This window comes from Saimiri boliviensis, chromosome 14 (assembly GCF_048565385.1).
Source record: "Saimiri boliviensis isolate mSaiBol1 chromosome 14, mSaiBol1.pri, whole genome shotgun sequence".
In the NCBI taxonomy this organism is placed as follows: Eukaryota; Metazoa; Chordata; class Mammalia; order Primates; family Cebidae; genus Saimiri; species Saimiri boliviensis.
In genome coordinates, this window is record NC_133462.1 from 51,740,579 (window position 1) to 51,752,300 (window position 11,722).

Consider the following 11,722-nt stretch of genomic DNA (forward strand, 5'->3'; position numbering starts at 1 on the left):
GATGTCCTTGAGGGTAGTCTTTCTCCCAAGGCATTGAACCCCATCATAGACAGCCATGTGCCAAAAAAAGAGAAATGAACCACAATGTATATCTAACCATCCAATACAAAAGTTAATTCAGAATTGACCACAGACTTAAAATGTAAAATGATGAGATTCTAGAAGAAAATGAGAAAATACTTAAGGAAGGCAAAAATTCCTACATAATACAACTATAAATTCCTACATAATATAACTATAAAATAATAATTTGGACTTTATCAACATGAATAACTACCTGCTCTTCAAAATACACTGTTAAGAGTGGCCAGGGCCGGGTGTGGTGGCTCACACCTATAATCCCAGCACTTTGGGAGGCTAAGGCGGGTGGGTCACCCAAAGTCAGGACTTCAACCTGTTGTGGGCTTTCAATGAATGGCTGGTCAGAATGGTGAAGCCCTGTCTCTACTAAAAATACAAAAATTAGCTGGGTATGATGGCGTGCGCCTGTAATCCCAGCTACTTGGGAGGCTGAGGCAGGAGAATGCTTGAACATGGAAGGTTTAGTGAACTGAGATTGTGCCACTGCACTCCAGCCTGGCTGACAGAGTGACACTTCATCTAAAAAAAAAAAAAAAAAAAAAAGACACTATATAAAATCAGGCCACAAAATGGGAGAAAATATCTGCAAATCACATAGCTAACAAAAGATTTATATCCAGAATATACAAAGAGCTTTTAAGGCTGGGGGTGGTAGCTCACACTTATAATCCCAGCACTTTGGGAGGTCAAGGTAGGAGGATTGCTTGAGCCCAGGAGCTCAAGACCAGCATGGGCAACATAGGGAGATGCTATCTCTACATAATTTTTATTTATTTATTTATTTTGAGACGAAGTCTTACTCTGTTGCCCAGACTGGAGTGCCGTGGTGTGATCTTGGCTCTCTGCAACCCTCTTCTCCCAGGTTCAAGAGATTTTCCTGCCTCAGCCACCCCAGTAGCTGAGATTATAGGCACATGGCACCATGCCTGGCTAATTTTTATATTTTTAGTAGAAACAGGGTTTTGCCACTTGGCCAGGCTGGTTTTGAACTCCTGACTTCAAGTGACCCACCCACTTCAACTTCTCAAAGTGGTGGGATTACAGGTGTGAGCCAATGTGCCTGGCCCATAAAATTCAAAAATTAGTGGAGCATGGTGGCACACACCTATGGTCCTAGCTACTCAAGAGACCGAGGTGGGAAGGTCTCTCAGGGAGGTTTGAGGCTGCAGTGATCAGTGATGGTGTCACTGCTCTCCAGCCTGGGCGACAGAGTAAGACCCTATCTCAAATAAGATAAAATAAAGAGCTCTCAAATCCCCAAATAAGAAAATAATCTTAAAAAAAAAAAAAAAGGACACGCTGGGTGTGTTAGCTCATGCCTGTAATCCCAGCACTTTGGGAGGCCGAGGCCAATGGATCACCTGAGGTTGGGAGTTCGAAACCAGCCTGACCAACATGGAGAAACCCTGTCTCTACTAAAAAAAATTACAAAATTAGCCAGGCATGATGGTGGGTGCCTGTAATCCCAGATACTTGGGAGGCTGAGGCAGGAGAATCATTTGAACCTGGGAGGCAGAGGTTACGGTAAGCAGAGACCGTGCCATTGTACTCCAGCCTGGGCCACAAGAGCAAAACTCCATCTCAAAACAAACAAACAAAAAAATGAGCAAAAGATTTAAACAGACACTTCATCAAAGCAGACATGCAGATGGCTGGCAAATAAGTCTACGAAAAGGTACCCAGCATAAGTCACTAGGAAATGCAAGTTAAAACCACAAAGAGATATCACTACACATCTGTAAGAATGACTACAAGGAAACCCTAACAATATCACATGCTGGCATGGATGCAGAACAACTGGAGCTCTTTTCATTTTTTTGAGACGGAGTTTCACTCTTGTTACCCAGGCTGGAGTGCAATGGCGCGATCTCGGCTCACCGCAACCTCTGCCTCCTGGGTTCAGGCAATTCTCCTGCCTCAGCCTTCTGAGTAGCTGGGATTACAGGCACACACCACCATGCCCAGCTCATTTTTTGTATTTTTAGTAGAGGCGAGGTTTTACTATGTTGACCAGGATGGTCTTCATCTCTTGACCTCGTAATCTACCCGCCTCGGCCTCCCAAAGTGCTGGGATTACAGGCGTGAGCCACCGCGCCCTGCAACAACTGGAACTCTTACACATTGCTAGTGGGAATGGAAATGGTATGGCTACTTGGGAAAACACTTTGGAAGAATCTTTTTTTTTTTTTTTTTTTTTTTTTTTTTGGTGGAGTTTTGCTCAGGCTAAAGTTTTAGCCCAGGCTAAAGTGTAATGGCATAATCTCAGCTCACCACAACCTCTGCCTCCCAGGTTCAAGCAATTCTCCTGCCTCAGCCTCCTGAGTAGCTGGTATTACAGGCATGCACTACCACGCCCAGCTAATTTTGTATTTTTAGTAGATACGAGGTTTCTCCATGTTGCTCACGCTGGTCTCAAACTCCCAACCTCAGGTGCTCGGCCCACCTTGGCCTCCCAAACAGGTGTGAGCCACCGTGCACAGCCTGGAGGAAGAATCTTATCAAGTCAAACATCCACATGTCATACAACATAACAATCTCACTCCAAGAGATTTACCCAAGGGAAATGAACACCTATGTTCATGTAAAAGCCTGTACACAGAGATTTATAGCAGCTTTATTTGTAATGGTCCCAATCTGGAAACAACCCAAAAGTTCCTCAACTGGAAAATGAATGTACAAACTGTGATCCATCTACTCAATTAAAAAATAAAGAGAAAGCACTGATACACATCACAACGTGAGTAAATCTCAAATTCATTCTGCTAAATGAAAGAAGACAGACTCCAGAGACTGTCTACTAGATAACTCCATTTAGATGACTTTTTTTTTTTTTTTTTTTTTTTACTTTGAGACAAGGTCTCCCTCTGTTGCCCAGGCTGGAGTACAGTGGCATGATCACAGCTCACTGAGGCCGCAACCTCCTTGGCTCAGGTGATCCTCCCACCTCAGCCTCCCAAGCAGCTGGGGCCACAGGCACACAACATCATGCCCAGATAACTTTTTTTATTATTTGTTGAGATGGAGTCTATGTTACCCAGGCTGGGCTTCATCTCCTGGGCTCAAGTGATCCTCCCAAAGTGCTAGAATTACAGGCATAAGCCACTGTACCCGGACTTAGATAACATTTTAATTATTTTTGAGACAGGGTCTCGATTTGTTGCCTAGGCTGGAGTACTTGGCCTTAGATAACATTTTAATTATCTTATTTATTTATTTGTTCACTTTCGAGACAGGGTCCAGCTTTGTTGCCCAGGCTGGAGTGCAGCAGCACAATCACAGCTCACTGCAGCCTCAACATCCGGGCCTCAGGCGATCCCCCAGCTCAGCCTCCCCAGTAGCCGAGACAACAGGTGCACACCACCAGACCCAGCTAATGTGTATTTTTTTATTTTTAGTAGAGGTCGGGTCTCATATGTTGCCCAGGCTGGTCTCAAACTCCTGGGATCCGATGATCCCCCTACCTCACCCTCCCAAAGTGCTGGGATCATAGGCATGAACCACTGCACCTAGATGATATAGGGAAAGGAAACCAATCAGCCATTGCCTGGGGTGGGGAATGGAGAAGGGGCTGACCATAAGAGTCATGGGGGAATTTGAAGGATGATAGAACTGCTCTATAGTTTCATTGTGGCTATAGTTACGGGACTGCATGCATTTGTCAAATCCCACAGATCTACACACTAACAGCTGAATTATACCGTATGGAAATTATACCTTAATTTAAAAATGGAAAACAAAGCCGGGCGCTGTGGCTCACACCTGTAATCCCAGCACTTTGGGAGGCCAAGGTGGGAGGATCACAAGGTCAGGAGATTGAGACCAGCCTTGCCAACATGGTGAAACCCCGTCTCTACTAAAAAATACAAAAATTAGCTGGACATGGTGTCGCACACCTGTAATCCCAGCTACTCAGGAGGCTGAGGCAGGAGAATCACTTCAGGCAGGAGAATCACTTGAACCTGGGAGGCAGAGGTTGCAGTGAGCCAAGATCACACTACTGCACTCTAGCCTGGCGACAGAGAGAGACTCCGTCCCTCCCCCTCAAAAAAGGAAAAAGAAAAGACAAAAGAAAAGGAGGGCCCTTAAGAAAACACATAGACCTCAAATTTGACCTTTCTATGCAAAGTCAAATGTGAAATAAATGATGTTGTATTATGCTATCATGTCATCTTGTAGGAAAAAAACGTGTCTAAAATATACACACTTGACTGAGAATTATCTCAAGACAGCAAATATAATTTTTTTTTTTTTTTTAAGACAAGAGTCTCACTGTGTTGCCAAGGCTGGAGTACAGTGGTGTGATCTTGGCTCACTGCAAGCTCCGCCTCCTGGGTTCAAGCGATTCTCCTGCCTCAGCCTCCTGAGCAGCTGGGATTACAGGTGTGTGCTGCCGTGCCTGGCTAATTTGATTCTTTAGTAGAGACGGGGGTTTCACCATGTTGGTCAGGCTGGTCTCGAACTCCTGACCTCGAGATCTGCCCATCTCAGCCTCCCAAAGTGCTAGGATTATAGGCGCGATCCACAGCATCTGGTGCAAATATAAATTTTAATTAATTAATTTTTTGAGACGGAGTCTGGCTCTGTCACCCAGGCTGGAGTGCAATGGCATGATCTCAGCTCACTGCAACCCCCGCCTCCTGGGTTCCAGCAATTCTCCTGCCTCAGCCTCCTGAGTAGCTGGGACTACAGCTGTCTGCCACCATGCCTGGCTAACTTTTATATTTTTAGTAGAGACTGGGTTTTACCATATGGGCCAGGCTGGTCTCAAACTCTTGACCTTGTGATCTCCCTGCCTTGTCGTCCCAAAGTGCCAGGATTACAGGTGTGAGCCACGGCATCCAGCGCAAATATAATTTTATTACACATAAAAATAACTTAGTTTTATACTTTCTATTTTATTTATCAAGATAAATTGATTTCTCCTACAAAATGTTGGAACCTGTTTCAGGTGGTACTTTTGCAGGGCACCATTTATCTTTGGATAATGAGAACCTTAGTAATGGATCCCTTGAAGACTCTACCCTGACCAGGACCAAAGTTTTGCATCTCTGTTCCCCACAGACTCCAAGAACAACAGAACAACAGAAGAACATTTGTTCTTACATTTATAGCAAGGTTGACTAAAAAGCACAAAAATCCTTCTCAACAAACATACCAGGGATGGCACATTCCAAAAGAACTGTGTCACGCATCCAACATGTGGACAAATCTCCCTCTAGCTAAAGCCCTGTTCAAGGTCTTTTCATAAGATGCTTGGGCCATCTTGTCTCCTTATTTGCAGTCACATCCAGTGTTTTACGCAAAATTATATTGCCCTAATTGATTACCATCCTGTTCATGAAAGTCGGTTTCAAGTGACTCTTGGCTGTTTCCCCAACTCAAACTACTCTCAGGGGATAATAATTTGTTGGAACTAAGAATATTTGAAATGCTTTAAAGCTCTGAAGACAGTTAAGGAAGTACATCGAGTCTCTGGTGAGGATTACATTAAGGGATATAACAGTAGCCTGGATGGTGAAGCGCGGAGATCTTTATCACAGAGCAACGGCAGACTCTGCCACAGGGGAAAAGATTTTGAAGATTAAAGTCTGACATGGATATAAATGTTATTACCGCTGAAGCCCCAGTATGTCCAAGTTCTGGGGGGAAATGGGTCCTCAGCTTAATTGGCTGGGCTTCCAAAATGTGATCCTCAAAACAATATGTCATGGGAGACACAGAAATTCGTCTTCAAGTGATGCTTATGTACGCGGAAGCTTGAGAACCAGTGGTCTTTGGACTAGAGTGACACCCAGGCTATCCTGACCTTCTTTTCCTTTCCTCCCAAACGTGCTCGAATTAACATAGAGTTTCCGTTTCCCTGATCAGTTTCCCAGTTTTCAGCTTCCACGGGCGCTTACCTCCAGGAAGTTTTGCAGTATGAGCATGTTGGGCCTCATGTCGTCCATCACAAGAGCCTGCAACATGTCATCTAAGGCCTGGACCGTCTGACAAGTGAAGAGACAGGCAGCGTCCAGAACAGACTGCCACAGTGCCAGCTCGGCTCCCTGGGGGCACTCCCCCATCTCCTTGTCCCCAACCTCAGGAGGAAGGAATAGGGCCTCCCCCCGAATTCCCTCTCTCTTGGCCAGCCACACTCTGATCTTCCTCGGCGCTGACCTTTCTTGGCCTCAATGAAGACTGCACCAGGCCCAGTGGTAAAATGTAGGCACTGGGCCATTCTCCCCAGGAAAGCCAGACCCCGTGGGACTCTCCGCATTAGAGTCATTCTGTTGGGTTCAGGAAACGTCTATTTTTAAAACTACAAAGGCTGAGATGGGAGGATAGCTTGAGTCTCAGAGGTCAAGGCTGCAGTGAGCTATGATTGCACCACTATACTCCAGCCTGGGCAACAGAGTGAGACCCCGCCTCAAAATTTAAAAATTAAAAATAGAATAAAAAACTACAGGCCCCTGGGAAGATTTGGCAGTCTACTGGTCAGTTGCTCCATAGTATCTGTGGGTTTTATTATTAGACTGTCTCCTCCCACAACTGAAGCTGCTGTGAGCCTTAGTGAGCAAGGACAGGGATAGGGCAGGAGCATGGACCAGATCCCCAGAAAGACAGGCAAGGGTAAGACAGCTGGAGCACCTCTTAGCAGCCTGAGGGCCACTCTGCAGAGAGTTCAGAGCAGGAGAAGGGGAGGGGAGTTAAGAGACAGAAGGTGACTCCAAAGACAAACCCTCCCCGTGGAGCTCTCCATGAAGAGGCCGGGATTACCTGGAGGTAGAGACTCGCGTTTTCTCTTCGGCACAGACTGGGCACGATGAGCGGCAGAGAGAACATGCTGGAGACGCCCACATTTACCAGGTCCAGTTTCTGGGACAAGTGGAATGGTGGATTCACCTGGCTGCAGGGAGAGACGGGGAATGACAAAAGGCTTCAGGGGTCCCTGAGAGAGCCTGGGTTATGTTGCTGGGACCCTCTGGGAGAATGTGCTCTGCTGCTTTCTCTGAGGTGCAGGAAACAGTGGGGACCTGAGGCCCCAAATACTTCCCAATGGCCTCTCCTCCGGGGGAGGAGGGCCAGGCTGCTGGGGAAGCTTCCCTCACTGAATGTCCTAATACGCTCCCAAAAGTACAGTTGGAGAGCACAGCCCCTCCACCCCAGGATGCAGGCAGGTAAAGTGGCAGCCATCAGGGCTCTGCCACCCACAAGCCAAAAGTTAAATCCCCAAATCTTGCCCTTCCTCCCAACACAAGAGTTCTCAGCACCAGAGACCTAGGGGCTCTGAAGGGGTAAGAGCAGGAAAGGCACCTCAGCGCCACGATGCAGAGCATGGCTTGCTGACGCACGCTGCCCGTCAAATTCTCAGTGGATTCTTCAAGAATTAGTATCTAGAAAGGCCAGGAAAAGAAAAAAACAAAACAAAACAAAACAAAACAAGAACCCCCCTCAGAGAGAGATGCCAGTCCTCATTTCTGGGACTTGTCATCCTCATCCCTGAATGACCACCTCCCAGCAGAGCTTGGGTGTTTCTCACCTCAATTTTCTTGGCTAGGATGGTTTTGGGGTAGTAATCATCCATATTGCCATCTGCCTGGGCATGCACAGCACAACTCAAGGTTTCCACAGCCCTCAGGAACTTCAGCTTGGTGAACTCGGACTAGGACACAATACACAGACTGCTACCCATAAGCTGGGCCTCAGCCCTTAGCTTTACCCACAGGCAGGACATGAGACCTGTACCCCGCCCCTGCCCCTCACATCCAGCCCAGATTCTGATCAACTAGGCCAAAGGATGGATTGCTCACTCGATTTTCTCAGCACAATGTCCTTGTCACCAGGACTGCTGCTCATCCATGTCTGGCTGCCTATGTAGGGCTCTGGGGGACAGTGGGGATAGGGATCTCTGATGAAGATCCTTCCTACAGGTGGGGAACTGCAAGATCTGAGCCCCAGACACCCCATCCAGTGGCCTAGCTACCTAAGATCGACCTGGTCAGGAGGCAACAATGGGCTGAGTATCTGGTGGCTTCCAAGCCAGGGCTAGTACCCAAAACCCAAGAGGTATAAGCCCTCTTTTTTTTTTTCTACTTTCCTTCTCAGTTCACAAAAAGGATCAGAAAACTTTCTTACCATATGTTCTTCTTCTAGAAATTTCACTATTAACTCATAGGCTTCTCTTTCTGACTGGCGCAATCCTGAAAAGGGATGGAGTTGGGGAGTTTAGCTGATTCCACCAGATGGAACAGGAAGGCAGAGCCATCCCCTCCCCTCCCTTCCTGTCCACCAAGAAGGCTCAGAAGCTATCAGGGTTCCGAGAACGGACTTCTCTAGGCCAGTGGAAGCCAAAGTGGAAAGGTCATCATGTGGGGACTTAGTTAAGATATTTTCTGAATCAGGCATGGCCGGGGATGGAAGAACAATTGGGAGGAGGGAGAACTTTAAGTCACTCCCAGTGACCACAGATCTCTATGGCTGTCCTAGACTGCCTTTGAAAGTTTTGGTTGTAAATGGACTTGAAACCCCAATTCAGCCCAGGAAGCTTCTGTGCCAACTGGACCGGCACAGCCTTCAGGCATGCCTCCCTGAGCCCGACGGTTGAGGCCAGGAACAGAGCCTGTTCACCCAAGGGGAGTCAGGAGGAGGTAAAGCAAGAGGAAGGAGCTGGTGACACCACTGGGCTCCAAAGCAACATGGGCCACGGCCTGAGTTCAAGTTGCTGCTTCCCTCTCATATTGCCCTAGAAGCAAAGCCCCTCGCAATAGGACCTGCAGCCAAAGCACGGAGCTACACACAATGGCTCTGGCACTAAACCACATGAGTTCAAAACTCAGCTCCTCTGCTTGATCACCTCTGTGATCTTTGGCAAATTAAACTCTGTCAGCTTTACTTTCCCCATCTGTATGACAGGGAAGATGATAGTATCTGTTATTGTTTGAGGATTAAATGAACAATGAGTCCTTTTTTTTTTTTTTTTTTAGAAGGAGTCTCCCTCTGTCGCCAGGCTGGAGTGGAATGCAGTGGTGCAATCTCGGCTCACTGCAACCTCCGCCTCCTGGGTTCAAGTGATTCTCCTGCCTGGGCTCCCGAGTAGCTGGGACTGCAGGTGTGCACCACCATGCCCAGCTAATTTTTGTATTTTTAGTAGAGAAAGAATTTCCTCATATTGGCCAGGATGGTCTCGATCTCTCGACCTTGTGATCTGCCTGCCTCAGCCTCCCAAAGTGCTGGGATTACAGGCACGAGCCACCATGCCCAAACAACAATGAGTCTTAATACATGTAAGAAGTGATCTTGAGCAAATTAAATTCCCCCAAGCTTCAGTTCTGATATTTTAACCTGGGGATCATCACAGTATCTATTATTGTTGTGGATTTAAATGAATTAATATGTGAAAAAAAATGTTAGAATACTTCCTGGCATATAATAGAAAATCAGTAAGTGCATTCTTCATCATACATTTATTGAGCACCTACTATGTAAAAGGCCTCTCCTAGGCACAATGAAAAAAAGAGACAATAATCTTTGCTGTCACAGAGCTTCTTACACACCAGGGAGTTCCTTCACAGGAACCACCCTTCTTTTTTTCTTCTTTTATTTTTTCACCCTTAGAGCTCGAACACTGTGCTGGGAAAACTACCCTTCTTTGTTTTGTATTTGCCCATATAGGTTTGTATATGTACATATACAGAAGTCAAAGAAAATCTCATTGAATGTGAGTGGTCTTGAAGGACGTGAATGGCAAGCCATTTACATATCTGGTGAGACAGCATTCTAAGCCAAGGCAACAGCAAACATGAAGGCCCAGAAGCAGGATGATGCCTAGCAAGCTCGAGGAACAACAAGAAAGACAGAAGGCCTGGAGTGGGAGGAGCAGGGAAGAGTGGTGGGAGGTGAAGGTAGGGCAGTAATGGGCAGATCACGAGGGACTCGTTGTAAAGATGGTTGGCTTTGGGAATGGGAGCCCTGGGCAGGTTTTGAATAAAAGTGGCCTGACTTTGATTAACAACAGCACTCTGGCTGTTGAGTTGAGAATAGATCAGGAGCAGAGGTGGAGAATGGCATGGGGTGTAGGCAGAAGCAAGAGACCAGCTGGGAGACTGTGACAATAAGCCAGAGGTGAGATGACGATGTTTCACACCAAGGGAAGTGGTTAGAAACGAATGGTCAGATTCTGTATCTATGTTGAAGGTAGAACCAACAGGAATAGCTGATGGGCCAGATGTGAGTACGAGAGAGAGGTCAAGAATCTCAGCCTTAGGCCAGGCGCGGTGGTTCATGCCTGTAATCCCAGCACTTTGGGAGGCCGAGATGGGTGGATCACGAGGTCAAGAGATCGAGACCATCCTGGTCAACATGGTGAAACCCTGTCTCTATTAAAAATACAAAAATTAGCTGGGCATGGTGGCACGTGCCTGTAATCCCAGCTACTTGGGAGGCTGAGGCAGGAGAATTGCCTGAGCCCAGGAGACGGAGGTTGAGGTGAGCTGAGATCGCGCCATTGCACTCCAGCCTGGGTAACAAGAGCGAAACTCCGCCTCAAAAATAAAATAAAATAAATCTCAGCCTTGAGACACTGCAAGGATTGAGTTGCCATTAATTGGTATGGGGAACAGAACATATTTGGGGTTGGGAGTAAAGTTAAGAGGAGGTGTCACTCAAAGTCTCAGACAATGTCTTGTTCCTGGCCCAGCTCCAGCCTTCTCAGGGAGGCAGGCCTGAAAAAGGACAGGCATGGGGAGTCTAGAGATGTGATGGGGTAGCCAGAAGTGAGCAGATGTGTGCCCATTAAGTATACCTCAAGTGAGGGCGTGGGCAATCACCACCGCTTCTGTGCACCCCGCAGTTAACTGAGAGACAGGACCAACTGCTCACCCACTAAGTTGGACTTCCAGGAGACTTGTGATGTCGATGGATCGAAGTGTACTCTGCTTGGTTTTTGCTTGTTAGAACTCGGATTCATCTGTGCGCTTGGGGCAGCAGACTGCAGCTTGCGACGAGAATGGTGGGCAGGCCAGGCACGAGACAGTCCTTCCTAGGCAGACGCTGCCCATTTACCACGAAAGGAATTGGCTGAGTAGGGTCAGTGCCGGGTCCCAGGATCAGCTTCTCATTTCTTCCCCGCGGGAAGATTCAGGACCCTCTGAAGGGCCCTGGTCCTTCTGGACTTGCCTAGGAGTCTTCCATCCTGGGATCTCCCTGTATAGGGAATCTCAGACCCACAGGCGAGCTCCCAGGCCACCGTGGCCTTTCAAGTCCCTCTTCCTCCAGGCCAAATGGCGTTTGGGAGTCTCGCTGCTAAAGCCCCGAAGCACCCTCTTCCCAGAGGCTTCTGTCCCCACTCCCAAATTCACAACCTCACTTCTGCCCTGCGGTGGGCGAGCTAAGAGCCCCCACGTGCCTGCGCCTCCCAGACACGGCCCAGGGAAGCCTGCTCGTGGACCGGGGAGAAACTGCGGGCAACCTGGTTCTCTCGCCGCGCAGCATTTCGGGTCCCCAGACGGGCGCGTCCCACCGCTCCCTGCCTCAAAGGGCCTTGCTCTGTCCCTGCGCCCCCGCTCCGTGTCCCCGCTCTTAGCTGGTCTCTGTCCGCCCCATCGCTGGGAGCTGCCCCGCGGACAGGTCATTCCCTGGGAACTCGCCCACGTCGTCGGGC

General features: G+C 47.9%; 1 protein-coding gene across 1 annotated transcript; it reads right to left on the bottom strand.

The window, feature by feature from the left end:
• Positions 1-5,690: 5,690 nt before the first annotated feature.
• LOC141581160 (maestro heat-like repeat family member 5) lies at positions 5,691-11,267 on the bottom strand. The gene is made up of 7 exons (XM_074385709.1): positions 10,942-11,267; positions 8,200-8,264; positions 7,604-7,726; positions 7,378-7,457; positions 6,841-6,970; positions 5,982-6,068; positions 5,691-5,720 (listed from the first exon to the last, which is right to left on the bottom strand). The coding sequence occupies exons 1-7, from the start codon at positions 11,027-11,029 to the stop codon at positions 5,691-5,693; spliced, it is 603 nt and encodes a 200-aa protein (XP_074241810.1). The 5' UTR covers positions 11,030-11,267.
• Between the last annotated feature and the right edge of the window lie 455 nt (positions 11,268-11,722).

Excerpts from the sequence above, each read along its gene's own strand:
- LOC141581160 (XM_074385709.1), bottom strand. The coding sequence starts at position 11,029 with ATGAATCCGAGTTCTAACAAGCAAAAACCAAGCAGAGTACACTTCGAT. Across the intron at positions 8,265-10,941 it reads CTGGAAGTCCAACTTAGTGG|GATTGCGCCAGTCAGAAAGA; the intron begins GTGAGCAGTTGG and ends ATCCCTTTTCAG. Across the intron at positions 6,069-6,840 it reads ACGCGAGTCTCTACCTCCAG|ACGGTCCAGGCCTTAGATGA; the intron begins GTAATCCCGGCC and ends TTCACTTGTCAG.